The following is a 17500-nucleotide window of genomic DNA, read 5'->3' as shown; positions in this document are numbered from 1 at the left end:
ACAGGCTGCTTTATCAATCTAAATATCGAGTGTAACGTGTAGGATACAGACATATAGAATGGATTATTATCATCATTATCATTATTTTACAGTTATATATAGCAATGGTAGTTCGTGTTTCTCTCGTTTTGATTATCAATAGTAGTAGTAGTAGTAGTAGTAGTAGTAGTAGTAGTAGTAGAAGAAATAGTAGTAGTAAGATGAAGAGGAGGAAAGTGAGGAGGAAGAGAAAGAGGAAGAAGAAGAGAAAGAGGTGGAGGAAGAGGACGAAACTGAAAACTGAGAAGAGATAAATGAACAAATAAAAAAAAAATCAATTATTCAAATCCGCTACGGGAAGACATACGTATGAGCAATGGAAACCGAAATCAAGACTACTAAAGGCAACACATGAAGACAGATACGCAGGATATGAATTTTTTTTTCTCTAGAAAGGGAGAGCCAGAGGGAAAGGAAGTGCACGAGCAAGTAAAGGTTACAAAGATTAAAATAAATACAAGAAAAAAAAAGAAAGAGAATGACTAAAGAACGGAAATGCAGGAGTTAAGTGGTGGAAGAACACGAGCTATGGGGAAAAAACAAACAAACTGGGAATATAAGAAGGGAAATGAACGATGGAAGGGAAAATACTAAGAACAAGAGAGAGAGAGAGAGAGAGAGAGAGAGAGAGAGAGAGAGAGAGAGATGAAAATTGATACAGTAGTTGATCAGAAAATGAAAATACGTCAGTGTGATAACCTTTCTTCACTTCCGTCAGCGAACGACAATAGGATGGAAAAAAAGTATAAACAACCTTACTCTCTATGGGAGAAACTACACACACACACACACACACACACACACACACACACAAGACGGTGAAAACTGTGAAGACATCAAATTAGCCGGCCGAATAATGTGGATAACACCGAGTTAATCAATTAATCTTTCTTTACCTCTGTCAACACTTCTCTTTCTCCCTGCCAGTCATAAAGTAGACCGAGATCGAAACAGAAACGCTTTCATGTTCACGTGGTGTTGTGGAGAAGTGTATGGGCAAATCAGTCATCAGGCTTCAAGGGAAAATGATAAATGTTCCTTTTTGTTCCCTGGTCCTTATCTAATTCCTTCCTTCCCTTCTTCCTTTCCTTCGCATTTTTCTCCGTCTTCGTACTCTTTGCTTCCTCGCTCTTTACTCGCGGTACTTGCATGGGCGTTGGTGTTTGAAAGTCTTCCACTATTTCCTCCGCCTCCTCTGCGTCATCATCTTTTCATTCTTTCTCTATTCTGTTCTGCCCTCTTGGCCGCCTTATCTCTCGCTCTCTTCCCTTCTCTCTCTCTCTCTCTCTCTCTCTCTCTCTCTCTCTCTCTCTCTCTCTCTCTCTCTCTCTCTCTATATATATATATATATATATATATATATCTCTGAAAGGTCACACAAATATACCAAATTTTATTATTGTTGCTCACAACCGTAACGAGTAACGGCGCACAAACATGACACTATCCACAGCATAAAAAGTGAGCAAACACTAAAAACTGAAGTACTTGAAAAATATATTTTATGCAAACAGGTAAAGTGCGTTCCTTGACGTTTCTTTGCAAGACAAAACACGCTGCGACGCATAAACGATTCCGAGTTCCAGCATTACATACCTTATAACAACATTCAGCCTTTCGGTAACACACACCTTGATGGGTCGATAGTGGTACTTATCGCCTTCACGCACTTTGGTATTGAAGCTATGACTAGCAGTCCAGCCATTGGTCAGCGTGAGGGCATGCGACGTGCAGGGGAGACTGGTACCAGGTAGTTGTGTTGAGATCACCAGATTAACACTTGAAGTGGTCTGTAAGGTGCGCCGCGTTCTGTGTTCCTCTTTGATTTCAGGTTTTGCTACATTGTCTTGTGTCTTCACTAAGAAGACTGTAAATGTCCTGAAGTAAGTGTTCCGGGATCAAACGCTCAGTTATATGATTTTTCGGTGTATATGCTAAGGCGCGGTTGCACGGGCGTCACTGACAAAAGTAAATGTTGTTGGTGGTAGTGGTGGTGGTGGTGGTGGTGTTAGTGGCATCGATGGATACGCCAGCTCACGCCGCTGACCCAGCACGTGAGCACTCTCTTCCTTCTGTCTTTGGCCAAACAATGTGCACTGAATATTCTCACACACCTGGTGTTGTAGAATGTGTCTGAAATAATTGCCATTTTCCTCAGAATGGGCGGTGTTCAAGATGGAGGCTGGGGACGGCGACGGAGACACTGACACCCGCTTGACTGTGTCCCTCAAGGAAAGTCTGTCCCACGCGGCGCCTGCACCCCTCGCCTCCTTCACACTGTGCATGTGGTACTACGCCACTGCCTTCCTGGACGCCAGCACGCTGCTCAGCTACGCCACTTCCAATCAAATGGATGATGTCATTCGCCTTCGTACGTGAAAGTACAAGATATAACACACCGATATGCCGCAATCACATCGGCAAATTGATGTAGAACTTTTTTATTTTTTTCAGGGCCAAATCCAGACGAGTTCACAGTGACGTACATGCAGGACATCCACAGACTTCCAGACTTTCCCTCGTTGGTGGTGCCTGAGCGGTGGCAGTCAATTTGCTTCTTGGGGGATCCTGAGGGTTGGACTCTGTGGCTGGAGGAAAACGTGACCAGGTACGAGGTTGCCATATCACCACTTGCTGTGGATGGAGTCGTTGTGTTGGGTCAGGAACAGGACATCCTGGACGGAGGCTATACTAAGGACCAGTCATTCCAGGGCAAACTTACTGGCCTCACCCTCTGGCCCTTGGCCCTGTCTACCGCACAGCTTCTCAACTGGCTCTCCTGCATCATGCCCGACACTGTGCCGCTCCTCGTATGGGACGACATCACGTGGACGGCGCACAACAAGACGGGAGACATCACTGTACATGAAGAAGGCCCCTGTGACGAGGGCGGAGCCGCAGCCAGAAAGTTTCTACTCTTCACCTCAAAAATGGCAGCCTTAGAAGCTAAACAATTTCTCAATATCATTGGGTTTGATATAGTAGTCCCTCGAGACGATAAAGAGATTGAAACAATATCAGAACTTGTAGGTGAAAACCAACATCATTGTCCTTTGAAGGTGAAAGATGGCTTCGGTGCCTGGATGGGCCTCTTATACAACAGCCAGTCTGATGAAGGATCAAACTTGGCTGGTGAACGAGTGGACTGGCTGAATTTCAAGAAAAGGGTGAGAAATATCAGTCCTAACAGAAACGTCGTTCAGAGTTCAGGAGACGACTGGTTTTTACTGAAAGGAGGATTACAAATGTGTTTCGTGGGGACGCCTCGAGGACGAAGAGTCTTCCGCCTTCGAGGACTGCCACCAAAACTCACCGAGGACGTGTCGCCGCTGGCCTTCTCCTTCGTGCTGGCACGCCACCCCGGCCAAGGCGTCTACTTCCACGGCTTCAGGAAGCTACACATCAAGAAGGTCGCCAACACCTCCCGTTGGTGTCTGAGCGGTAACGAGCTGCACCACACGCTCTGTGTTGACTTGCAGAAGCTGCCGGTGGGGCGCCACAAGTGGATGGCGGAGCAGCAGGAACAGGAGCAGCAGCAACAGCAGCAGCACACCGGCGTGATGAAGCTCTCTCTCAGCACCTGTGCTGACCACCAGTACACCTGCTCGGATGCCACCTGTGTGCAGCTGTCCAAAGTGTGCGACTTTGAGTTCGACTGTTCTGACCAGTCGGACGAGGTGGGGTGCACCACGGCGCTGCTGCCCCAAGGCTACCTGCACTCCTACCCTCCGTCAGTGCCGCTGCCCGTGCTCGCCGCAGTCACTGTTAAACGAATCGTCAACTTCGACCTACTCAGCATGACCTTCCAGGTTAACCTTGACCTCAAGCTGTACTGGATGGACTCATGGATAACTTTTTCTAACTTAGGGGAAGATTACAAAAAAGTAACGACGGATGATGATAAACAGGTGTGTCTAGTCAGTTTTATTGTTTTAGTGGCAGATAAGATAACAATTGTTATTGCACTCTTGAAATCACTCTCACAGTGTCAGGCCCAATTTAAAGTAACATTAATCATGTCCCAACAAAACTATGTTGTGTCAAAAAGGTTTGGCGGCCGGAGGTGATCGTGCAGAACAGTCCGACGCCACCCTACACGGTGTCTGAATTGTCGGTCAAGAGGCAAGGCCGAGGTCGACCTACCGAAAGAGGTAATGAGGCATGTGTATTCGATTCCTATATGATTTTTGGCAAATTCACGTTTTGTCTCATTATCTACTTATTGTTATTTTTCGTTTCCTTCCTTGCCGTCACGTCAGCCTCCTTGACTGACAGACAGCAGCACACTAAAGCTACGAGGTCGGATGAACCGATCCTAATATGGGTACCACTATAAATTAAATTGCCTGCGCCACTAATGGGCGGAAGCTAAACTGCGCTTCCAACATATACTCTTTAAGTATGCCTACAGGCGCTATAGGCCTCAACATGAAAAAAAAATAATAATAATGCGCCCACTCACTTGGCTTAACTTTTTTCAGGATACACGTTCCCGGGGGCAGAAAATCAGTTGGTGGAGACAAAGACAATTAAAGCTATTGTGAACTGCGACTTCAGACTGCGATGGTATCCTTGGGATGACCAGCTGTGCTTCTTGACGCTCGTGGTCTGCACTCCTGTCTGGTTTGCTTATTGTTAAAAGAGTTTACTGTATCTGCATTATGTTTCCAGTGTTTATATTTATTCAGTAGATAACTTATGTACAAATGTTACTTGAAATTGAAATTTAGCTATAAAATACGTCAAAATTTGTCTCAAAGCCAAACTCAGTCGGTCACCAGCTCAAGTCGTTGATCCATTATGTAGTCGAGCACATCACTACCTGGCTTGTTAGGATGTCAAGCATCCTAACAAGCCAGGTAGCGACACAGACACGCCATTCATCTCCCCGTCACCTTAAATCTCTCAAACACATGAAGCTGCCTGGTACTGACATGACTATCATGTACATAGATTCTTGATCGTGACATTAAACCGAATATCCTCTTAGTGGCTCAAGAAAAAGAAAGTTTAATCAAAATGAACAGCATGAAACATGCAATATCAATGATAGAGCAGGCTACATTAAAGCCAAAGCAGGAAACATTAAAAGTAAGAATTAGCCTCAGCTCATCTGAATGTTCATTGTAGTAATACAGATCAGTAATTACAATTTCATAAAGTGTTTAAGAGCTATTCTGAAATGAACGGACTGAAATAGGTTATATAAGAGGGAAGAACCTGACTGACCTGCTCTCTGGCCGACAGGTGACCAATGTCCGGGAGAGCGGGCTGCTGCTGAACCAGTCCTCGGGAGTCCTGAGCTGCCCGACCCTGTTGGAGGAGTACAAGGTGGCGTCCTGCGCGTTGGGAAAGGAGGAGGGTCCCACCAACACCATCACCGTGTACCTGAAGTTATCGCGGCGCTACGAGTACCACCTGTTCACCACCTTCCTGCCCACCTCGCTGCTCCTCATCCTCGGGTGAGATGATGTTGTCCCGAGCGGCGCCCGTCACTACTTATAATTAAGTGTCTTTCACATTATGGGGTTTCTTGCAGTATCTAGATTCGGTCCAGGACCGGAAACAGTAGTCGACTGAAAGTTTGTGTGTCTTTTTACTTCGTGCGGTGCGGGTGATTTACTGTCACCGGTCCGGGTACAGATGCAACTACAGTGCCCCACTGAACCTGTCCGGTTCCTCACCATACAGTGTGCGGTGGCAGTCGGCTATAAATCTAAATCGAGGTTTTCACACTGTATAGTTAGTGGCTGCACAGACATCGTGTGACAAACATATCTAGTGTTTTCATAATTACAATGAAATTCAACAATGATTTTGTATTGCTAATGAGAAAACGTCTATGAGAACCTGACTGACGACACATCTGAGGCCTTTGAAGACAGTTTATATGGCCGAGCGTTTCACAACACAGGTCGAGGCACCTGACGGTTGTGCTAAAGACTGATGTGATATTGCTTCTACTCCGTCTTACTCCAGTTACCCAGTTAAATTCTTAGAGGGCTCCTTTATTAGTTTTGTAAAGTTTCTAAGAGGCTGTAATTCTAGTTGGCTCAGAAAATGGGCTGAGCCGGTTAAGAGAGAGAGAGAGAGAGAGAGAGAGAGAGAGAGAGAGAGAGAGAGAGAGAGAGTGTTTCACTGTTTGATCTGCTGCAGTCTCTGACGAGACAGCCAGACGTTACCCTACGGAACGAGTTTAGAGCTCATTATTCCCGATCTTCGGATAGGCCTGAGACCAGGCACACACCACACACCGGGACAACAAGGTCACAACTCCTCGATTTACATCCCGTACCTACTCACTGCTAGGTGAACAGGGGCTACACGTGAAAGGAGACACACCCAAATATCTCCACCCGGCCGGGGAATCGAACCCCGGTCCTCTGTGTGTGTGTGTGTGTGTGTGTGTGTGTGTGTGTGTGTGTGTGTGTGTGTGTGTGTGTGTGTGTGTGTGTGTGTGTGTGTGTGTGTGTGTGTGTGTGTGTGTGTGTGTTTGTAGAAGGTACAAGGGTAAACATAGCATTCGATCCCCAGAAGCTTCCTATGATCTCCCGCCCACCAACACACACACACACACACACACACACACACACACACACACACACACACACACACACACACACACTTAAACGTGCATAACCTCTTATTAACTTATAAAAATGACCACAAAATTCGGCAAGAAGGTATAATTATTCGTCTTTGCCACACAGGAATTCCTCACAGAACAGCACCGTGACTCCGCCCAACAAACATTAACAAGGATGGCATAATGGATGTATTTCACTGTACGATTAGTTGATAGACTCCATATCAAGTGTGGTATGAATAGTATAGTGAGTATCAATACCGATGTAATAGAAAACATTATATTTATATTTATGGTAAAATTTATTCAAGGTTTAGCACCATCAGTTTCAGGGTCTCCGTCTCCTTTGCTAAGGAAACACCGCTGACCTGTACCGGCGAATTCTCCATTACTATCTTCCTATTCCTATCCAATCTATTAGCTTTATTACCTCTGCTTCCTGAACCACACCCACATGTTGTCGTTATAGGAGTATTACTTTCAAGACGAATACTCACGTGGTATAAGTGAAAGGTGATAACTTCGCTGGCTGAAAATTTGTTGCATGAATGAAATCATTAAGAACCATAATAGTCCTTCATTTTCGTAAACTTGATAATTGCGGAATTGCGGAAAAAATTAAACAAGAATTGGAAGAAATAAGGAAATATACACTTACAGTTTATAAAGATATTTTGATAGTAGAATGTATCTTGATTAATGTAAACTTTCAAGGTAGGATGACTTTATATATCATAGTCATATTTTTTTCCTTAGACTGACGGATATCATAATATGAAATTATGAGAAATTGATAATCTTTAATGGCGTTCTATAACACCACGGTGCCAATACTGTGGGGCGCGGTCAGGTACACTATTATCACCATTGTCATTGCTGCCTTTACCATCATCACAAGGACATACAAGGAATTCCAAACACTAACTCATCTTTAGGACATTATTAAGCTGCTTACTTTCACTCCATAACACGACATTAATGATGACATTTAACAAAAAAACAAAAGCTAAACAGTATAACAATAGTATAGACCTATGAGAAAATACCTAAACAGTATATAAAAGTGAGATCTACAAGTACTAATGATGATAAGGTATAAGTGCTTGAAATTATTAACATGAAGTTTGTGTGTGCAGATACGGGACGCTGCTGTTGCCGGTGGAATCCTTCAACGAGCGAGGCATCATGAGTCTCACCCTACTGCTGGTGTTCATCTCTCTTTACACTGAGACCAGCAACTCCCTTCCTAGCACGGCCTACCTCAAGCACATCGACGTGTGGTTCGTGTTTAACCTCACCTATCTGTCTGTCATTATCAGCGTCCACCTAGCGGCCTTCCACACCCCCACCTCCGCCACACCACTCATGCACGTGAAGCCCTGGAAGCCTGGAAGCAACACCTGGACGTCTGAAATGACCAAGAAAGACGAAAGGAAACCAATCTCGTCGGACAAAATTCTCCGAGTGAGCAGGAAGGTTCTCGCGTTCGTCTTTGTCGTCTTCACACTCGTGTATTCCGTTCTACTAGTGGTGTGAGATGACAAAAGTAGATTTGCTGCCTGACAATAATTCAATAGGGAGTGGTAGCAAGACTGCTTTGACATATGATTAAGATTTTATCTAAGTCAGTCGCTCCCATACAACACCTAACAAGTGCGCGCCTGTCCATTCTTTGAGATAGATGATTGATGAGAACTCTTTAGGCATAATTGATAAGTGTTTTGGCGCCTGTCTCGACCACATCCAACAGGCTTTTGTAGAAGTTATCTTAGTCCTCAAGAACATTATCATGATTTTCGGGGTTGCGCACCACTAACATAAAAATAAAGAAAGGAAAAAAAACACTAATAATTCATAGCCTCTGAAAATACTTCTAATGAAGGCTCAAAACATTAGTAAATACAAGCTGATTTGATTGGTCTCTTTCAACCTGGCAGCCGCTAATGCATGCACATCTTTTTTTTTTTGTAGCACTGAAATAAAGATATATAAACCTTTGTTGCTTTTTTCTTTTACTTCTACTTGCTAGGTTATTGATCTCGTATCAATAATAAGAAATTACTGTAATGTGAAGGAAAAAAGAAAAAAAAAACTACTAAAGACGAGGGTTGTAATTTCTCATTAATATTGGATGAATAATTCAGTGACTGAATGTTTCTATCGGGCAGCGTTTACTAAACAATTTTATCAGCGATCTACAGCACACACCACTCCCTCATTGATTTCCACTGGTGGGTGTGTTCGTGTGGGTGTGATCAGTGTGTGCAAGACGACCTCTCTCTCGCCAGCACAGGTACCACCCAGATACACCCTGGCTAGGTTCAGACAGGCTCAGACATTCACTATCAACAGGTGAAAAGTTTCGCTTCTATCTCTTTCATTGCAGTTCACGACACTTTATATTCCCTTATTCAGCTTCATAACACTTCTGTATCTTCCTTTATACGTCATTTATCTTCACTTCACCACGCTTCATTTCATTACACTGTATCTCACCTCCCTTCACTACGCTTTATTTCATTCACTGCATCTCACTTCACTTCACTTCACCACGCTTCATTTCATTACACTGTTTCTCACTTCACTTCATTTCACTTCGCTACGTTTCATATCATTACATTGTATCTCACCTCACTTCACTACGTTTCATTTCACTTCACTGTATCTCACCTCCATCCAGTTCAACACACTTCATTTCATTACACTATGTCACCTCACTTCACTTCACTACGTTTAATTTCACTACACTGTTTCCCACTTCATTTCACTTCACTTCGCTATGCTTCATCTTACTACACTGTATCTCACTTCACTTCACTTTCACGTTTCATTTAACTTTAATATATTTCACTTCACTTCACTTTAACGGGAGGCGGTGGCATAGTGGATAAGGTGGTGAGCGTGGGATCGGGCAGACGTCCACGCGTAGGTTCGAATCCCACCACGTACAGCCTTAAAACACTGTGCCATTTGTCGAGTGGTTTAAAGTTACCTACATATCACCATGATACCCAGGTTCTAGGTGGTTACACCCAAGATGAGCTTGGGCGGTGATATGGGCCCTAATATGGGTACCACTATAAATAAAATTGCCTGCGCCACTAATGGGCGGAAGCTGAACAATGCTTCCCATACACTCTTCAAGTGTACCTACAGGCGCTATAGGCCTTACCGTAAAAAAAAAAAAAAAAGAAAAGACGTTTCATATCACTATACTGTATCCCGCTTCATTTCACTACGCAATATCTTCACTTTCATTTCACTACACTTTTGTACACTTCACTGCATCCCAATTCTCAATGCCGCAGTAATGCACACCACTTCACTTCACAGCACTTCATCACTTCAATACACGTCTGCTGATCCATTGTTTATTCTTTCGCTACTTAAACACTTTCCTTATTCGCTGCTAATATGTTATTATCATATCACTTATTGATTTGATATGTTTTATGTATTTTACTCATTGATTTTATTTAGTTATTAAACATTGTTATTGCTATTGTTGCTATTGTTATCTTTTTTGTAGCGAAGGATACAAAAATCACCTTCGTCGTCCTATGAAATCATTAGACATAATCTTGAATTCATGGTTTGAAGCATCGAACCTGTACGATGACCCTGGCTTGAAGCATTATGAAACCTGCTTCACCACGATTACAAACATTATTATCATTATGAACATTATTATATTTTTTTATTGTTGTTGTTATTATTATTATTTATTAGTTTATTTCCTTATCTATTTATTTAATTTATGTGTTACTGTCAATTAAGCAGAAATAAGCGAGATGTTGCCTGGTTTTGTATCTTTAGTTAGGTTGCAGAATTTAATGACTCGATATTTGAATTCTTGAGCGAAAGCGCTTTTGATATGCCTTTAGCAGAGAAGTGACAGTGATATAATCTTACGTTTCCTTCTTCCTTAGAACAGCTACATCATATCAACTGTGTCTCTTCAAGCAATCAACATTCATCAGGGTTAGTACATGAACTATGCACGGGATTAGTTACTATATACATATTTTCACACTGTTGATGATTAATAGCAATCTCGGTTTTCGATCAGGAAAACATACATGACGTCAGCGTCACATTTATTCATATCACTAATAATTCATAAGCAACCTACACATGACACCAGCGTCAAATCGGTTCACGTAATTAATATTTGTTACCACTAAACTAGATGTGTGAAACCTTGCAATCCAGATTGATGTTGTTGTTGTTGTTGTTGTTCTTGCTGCTGTCTAGCAGAAGCAGAAGTAGTAGCGGTAGGAATAGTAGTAGTAGTAGTAGTAGTAGTAGTAGTAGTAGTAGTAGTAGTAGTAGTAGTAGTAGTAGCAGTAATAGAAGAAGTAGTAGTAGTAGTAGTAGTCCTATTAATATAATGGTAGCAGTGACCATTATTAAATTGTGCCTTTGTCCAGCTGATTTAATTCTGGCACCCTCTTCATTGCTTTCCTTTGCATTCTTGCCAATTTCCTTGTAGTCTTCTTCCTATGAGGAGACCATACGCTTGCTGCGTATTACAGTCTGGAACCTATCAAGGTTGTAACTTTTTTTTCATCATATCCATATTTTTAATGTTACTTAGTATTCTGTATGTGGAGTAAAAAAAAAATCCTACATATATGTTTCTTCAGTGACAGTGTCTTGAATAACAACCACAAATAATTTTCTCTATCGCTTTTCATTATCATATTTCCATCCATTTTATAGCTCCATGTTGGCCTCCTTGTACGTTCTTCCTATCTCCATCACATGAAATCATAAATGTTATCCAAATTTCTCTGTAGCTCTTTGCAATCCTCTTGGTTTTTTATAACAATTATCAACTTACATAATTAGGAAACCTATTAATGTAAATATTTGATTGTCTCTGCATATCACTTATGCAAATCTGAAACAGAATCTGTGCTAATGCAGATCCTTGTGGTATTTCACTTGTTACTGCGCTCCAACGAAGTATTATCTTTGATTTTAGTTCTCATTTGTCTGTCCTTCAATTAGTCTTGCACGTAACTTAATATTTTGCCTTTTAATCCTCTTACATTTTCTAGTTTTCACAGTTGTGGAACTCTAAGAAAACCTTTGTTTATATCCAGATATGCAGCATCTACTCATTCATCTCTTTCCTGCACCACATTTTCTTATTCTACGTAGTATAAAAGTTTACGAGACTGGTAACACATGATAATTTTTGTCTAAATTAGAATTGCTTATCTACAATTACCTAAATTTCGTCAAAAGTAAAATCTGCTTCCTCTGTGTACTTAGAACACACAGAGACAAGATCAGAAGGGACCAGCTGTCCCTCTCATAAAAGCATATTTTATTCACCATATTGAATCATATTATTGAAAATCACCTGCAGTCGGCATTGTCTGCACGCCAGGATGTGGGGCGACCGATGGCTGGGGCTCATCAACGTGAAGGTTCCGAATTTCTTTGACGAGATGGTTATGCTGATGATATTAGTTGTGGTGTCGGTAGCTACGCCAGGTCACACTGCGAACCCAGCAGGTGAGCATTCTCTTCCTTTCTTTCTGGCCTGACACAACGTGCATATAAATGCTCCACGCTGTCACTTGTCTATGGCTTATAAAACATAAGAGTCTGAGAGCAACGACCGTCTTTCTTGAAGACTGGGCAGTGTTTAAGATGGAGCCCGGAGGTGGCGAAGGAGACGCCCATACCCGCCTCACTCTGTCCCTCAAGGGAAGATTGACCCCCATGGAATCTGCAAACCTCACCTCCTTCACGCTGTGTATGTGGTACTACGCCACGGGCTTTCAGGACGCGAGTACGCTGCTTAGCTACGCCATTTCAGAAATGGACGACGTTCTTAGAATAAGTAAACATTCCACTTTTTTTTTTTTTTGTAGGTTCAGTAACTTCTTTGTTTGTTTTCTTGCGAAAAATTGGCATATTCATGATTAGTCACTGTATCTAGAAGTGAAATCATTCCATAGTGAATACTATATTCATAATATCAAACCAACTTACAACGCGTTGACATTCCAGGACCACTTCAGGACGAGTTTGCTGCCGTGTACATGGAAGACAGATTAGAAACTCGAAATTTCCATTCGCTCATCGCACCTATGACATGGCACACCGTCTGCATTGTGGTGGAGCCTGACAGCTTGGAGATTTGGTCAGACAATAATGTTTGGCGTGTCGAGAAGGCCACACAACCTCTCCCTGTCAACGGGATGCTTGTGTTGGGTCAGGATCAAGACGTGTTGGATGGAGGCTACACCAGAGAACAGTCCTATCTGGGCCACGTGACTGGTCTCACCCTGTGGTCCCCCGCCCTCTCAGTTTCTCAGCTCCGGGACTGGACTTCATGCACCATGCCACGCTCCGCACCGCTTCTTGCCTGGGATAGCATCGCATGGACAACGCACAACCAGACGGGGCACCTCACAGTGCATCATGTGGGGCCCTGTGAAATGAACGGCGTCACAAGAAGGACCATCCTGATCTTCACCTCGAGATTAGTAATAAAAGATGCCATAAATTTCCTAGATGTAATTGGTTTTGAAATGCTAGCCCCTCGAGAATATGTAGAAATTGAGACTGTAACAAAACTTGTCAATGAAAACAAACATATGTGTCAGCTCAAAGTTATAAAAGGTTCCGGCGCCGTCATAGGAATTCTGTATGGTAACATCACTGACGCCACTTGGGATATGTTAAGCCGCAGGAGTCTTGAATTGAACATTAGTAAAGCACTTCACGAACATGTTAAGAATAAAACTGTCTTGCAGAACATTGAAGGTAAATGGACACTAATTAGTGATAATCTTAAACTGTGTTTCATTGGGACACCTCGAGGACAGAGAGTGTTCCACCTTCGAGGACTGCCACCAAAACTCACCGAGGACGTGTCGCCGCTGGCCTTCTCCTTCGTGCTGGCACGCCACCCCGGCCAAGGCGTCTACTTCCACGGCTTCAGGAAGCTACACATCAAGAAGGTCGCCAACACCTCCCGTTGGTGTCTGAGCGGTGACGAGCTGCACGACACGCTCTGTGTTCACTTGCAGAAGCTGCCGGTGGGGCGCCACGAGTGGATGGTGGAGCAGCAGATACAGGAACAGCAGCAACAGCAGCAGCACACCGGCGTGATGAAGCTCTCTCTCAGCACCTGTGCTGACCACCAGTACACCTGCTCGGACGCTACCTGTGTGCAGCTGTCCAAAGTGTGCGACTTTGAGTTCGACTGTTCGGACCAGTCGGACGAGATGGGGTGCACCACGGCGCTGCTTCCCCAAGGCTACCTGCACTCCTACCCTCCGTCAGTGCCGCTGCCCGTGCTTGCTACCGTCACTGTCAAGCAGCTCATTAACTTTGACCTTCTCAGCATGACCTTCCAGATCAATCTTAATGTCAGTCTCATCTGGAAGGATCATCGTGTCACTTTCAGTCATCTGCAAGTGAAGTATCGCAGGAGGGTGGTGGTGATGGAGAACGAGGTAAGCTCACACTAGATACCTTACATTCTCTACTTATCATTTTGGCAATAGGTTTCGCGTGCAATAACTTGCCTATTCAGTTCTATTACAGGCGTGAATTCTAGGAAAAATCCTTGTTTCGTAAATTATTCAATTTAAAATGAAGAAGCCTTTAAAGCTAAACTAAGAATAAAACTGTAAGTCACTTGTGAATTGTGACCCCAGCAATAAGTAAAACTGTGTGTGCCGGTGAATTTTATTCTGCTGACATAAAACTCCCATGCCGAGCATCACAGTGCATCGCTAATCCGCTCACACCCGCTTGGATTGCCTCAGCAGTGCAAGGTGTGGCGCCCCGAGCTGGTGGTGGAGGACAACGTGGGTGACTCTCACACTTCCTTGGATTTGTTGGCTGAAAAGCGAGGCGAGGGTCGTCCAACCCATCTAGGTGAAGTTCAGGTGCACCAAGAATATCTGTCACAACTGAACTGAACTATAAAATACTATCATATAATATATATCTATATCTATATCTATATATCTACCTATCTATCTATCTATCTATCTATCTATCTATCTATCTATCTATCTATCTATCTATCTATCTATCTATATATATATATATATATATATATATATATATATATATATATATATATATATATATATATATATATATATATATATATATGATATCAGAATAAAAGCATATTTATAAGTAATTAGTTATGGAACCTGTATGACGATGGAAGCTGCAGACAGTCGCATTAAAGAATAGTAAATAGTGTGGCAGTTACAGGTTATGAGTATCCTGGCGACGAGAATCCCTTGCACGAGCTGATAGATCTGCGCTCGACGGTCTACTGCAAATACACACTGTTGTGGTACCCTTGGGACGTGCAACAGTGCTCTGTGAAGCTCAAGGTGAGTGGCGGCGCCGGAACCCGAGGGTCTGTGAAGTAAGGAGTTTCGTCTCACTGATCTGCTCCCTGGCCGACAGGTGACCAATGTCCGGGAGAGCGGGCTGCTGCTGAACCAGTCCTCGGGAGTCCTGAGCTGCCCTACTCTGTTGGAGGAGTACAAGGTGGCGTCCTGCACGCTGGGAAAGGAGGAGGGTCCCACCAACACCATCACCGTGTACCTGAAGTTGTCGCGGCGCTACGAGTACCACCTGTTCACCACCTTCCTGCCCACCTCGCTGCTCCTCATCCTCGGGTGAGTCTGCTGCAGTAAGAGATAAAAGACGGTACTTGGTAGATAGAAATTAAGAGGATCGAAATTAGTCAGATGGGAGCAATTGGTGAAATTTGAATCACCCATCTCCTCACTCATTAAAGGATTACTAAAGGAATGTAGCTTTATAATTACAACAAATGATAATTAACTTATAGTACTATGGCGCTCCAAGCACTAGGTCATGTAAAGATCATTTATAATTCACTCCTGTCATTCTCAATTTTTTTTTTTTTTTTCGGTTTACGTGCGGTTTCCATATTACATTAGGGCTAGGACAGTGCCTCCTGACAGAGGAGTCAGGAGGACTTTGGTTTGGGCATTTGGGAACCGTTACCCCGAGTGGATGCCCTTCCTAACCTCGGACCGTGGACAGGATTCGAACCCGTGCGCTTGAGAACCCTGGCGAGCGGTTCCACTGCACCACGGCAGCAAATGTGGTAATAAAAAACTGGACTATCGGGTTGTTACTACAGAGACAAGGGGAAGTTTTAGAGTAGATATAACATTCATATAAAAGTGATAAGAGGAGATAGGCATATGTGTTTCATACAGGGACTGCCACATGGAGGCCTACTATCTCCCTATGGCTTTTTGTGTCCGGTGTATGTTATCCTAGTCGTCTTAAATCAAATGTTAAGATTTTAATGGATACAAATGTAGACTGCAATCGTTTTACGCTTTCTGGACTTTATAATTTGTAGTTAGTTCCACTGTAAAGCCGTGGTCAATAAATTACTACTATTACTATTACTACCACTACTACTACTACTGCTACTACTACTACTACTACTACTACTACTACTACTACTACTACTACTACTACTACTACTACTACTACTACTCTACTTCTACTACTACTACTACTACTACTACTACTACTACTACTACTACTACTACTACTACTACTACTACTATTACTACTACTATGACTATGGCTACTACTATTGTGCTTATTTGCAGGTATGGGACGCTATTGCTACCTGTGGAGTCCCTTAACGAGCGAGGAACGATGAGCCTTACCACGCTACTGGTTTTCATCTCCCTGTACACTGAGACCAATAATTCCCTCCCTAGTACCTCATACCTCAAGTACATCGACGTATGGTTTGTCTTCAGCATCGCCTACCTGTCCGTCATCATCATCGTGCACCTGGCTACCTTCTCCCATGCGCCGATCATGGCCTGGTCATCGAGAGGAAACATCAGGAAAGCCACATGTCAGTCTGTTTCCTCTCGCAAGATTCTCCGCACAGGAAGGATTATTCTGTTCGTTATTCTGTTCTTTTTCTCTATCACTTACTTCCTTAGACTTACCTCATTAGAGTAAACATAATCGACGCACTAAAACGACGTCATCTATCTCTGTCCCCCTCGCTGGAACCACATTATTCTTACGTTTTTTTTTCTTGTACCTTCCCTTCACTTCTGTTGCTTGCATATTCTTAGCTTATGTGATCTCCTCAAGGTGTTACTCTATTTTGGCAGGTCAATGGTCCTTTTGCTTGCCTTGTGATCTTATTAGCACACTGACTGCTCATTGATTATTGAGAAAATGATCACACACACACACACACACACACACACACAGCCCGGTAGCTCAGTGGTTAGAGCGCTGGCTTCACAAGCCAAAGGACCGGGGTTCGATTCCCCGGCCGGGTGGAGATATTTGGGTGTGTCTCCTTTCAAGTGTAGCCCCTGTTCACCTAGCAGTGAGTAGGTACGGGATGTAAATCGAGGAGTTGTGACCTTGTTGTCCCGGTGTGTGGTGTGTGCCTGGTCTCAGGCCTATCCGAAGATCGGAAATAATGAGCTCTGAGCTCGTTCCGTAGGGTAACGTCTGGCTGTCTCGTCAGAGACTGCAGCAGATCAAACAGTGAAACACACACATAAACTAAGCCAAAATCAATCACCCATTAAAACATCTATTCAAATCACTATACCAAGATAATTATCTACCATCACAACTCATGCCTTCACTCACACACAATTATATAAATCTAGACTTCACACAAAATGCAATAACCTGCCATTACGCAATCACACCAAGCTGGTAGAATGAAGGGATCCGGTAAGGGCACGGTAAGTTAGAGGAGTGACCGCTGCCTCACCTCACCTGGGAGTGGCGCTACCTGGAAGAGATGCTCTTTAGCAACACCTCACCTCTCCTCTCTTCTTTCCC

At 43.3% G+C, this 17500-nt stretch overlaps 1 protein-coding gene across 2 annotated transcripts in view; it reads left to right on the top strand.

The window, feature by feature from the left end:
- Positions 1-8623, top strand: part of LOC123508321 — a 14168-nt gene extending 5545 nt beyond the window's left edge. Inside the window, exons 1-7 of one of the 2 annotated variants that reach the window (XM_045261929.1) lie at positions 1478-2093; positions 2198-2410; positions 2494-3947; positions 4088-4190; positions 4521-4645; positions 5287-5501; positions 7762-8623. In XM_045261929.1, the coding sequence (XP_045117864.1) occupies positions 2012-2093; positions 2198-2410; positions 2494-3947; positions 4088-4190; positions 4521-4645; positions 5287-5501; positions 7762-8161 (2592 nt within the window). In that variant the 5' untranslated portion in view covers positions 1478-2011 and the 3' untranslated portion in view covers positions 8162-8623. Of the gene's footprint in view, positions 1-1477; positions 2094-2197; positions 2411-2493; positions 3948-4087; positions 4191-4520; positions 4646-5286; positions 5502-7761 lie in introns of those variants that run through there. The other variant, XM_045261930.1, reaches the window with a different exon arrangement.
- The last annotated feature ends 8877 nt before the right edge of the window (positions 8624-17500 follow it).

Source organism: Portunus trituberculatus, chromosome 24 (genome assembly GCF_017591435.1).
Source record: "Portunus trituberculatus isolate SZX2019 chromosome 24, ASM1759143v1, whole genome shotgun sequence".
Lineage (NCBI taxonomy): Eukaryota > Metazoa > Arthropoda > Malacostraca > Decapoda > Portunidae > Portunus > Portunus trituberculatus.
The sequence above is the reverse complement of the archived record's forward strand: the minus strand, read 5'-3'. Positions and strand labels throughout refer to the sequence as shown.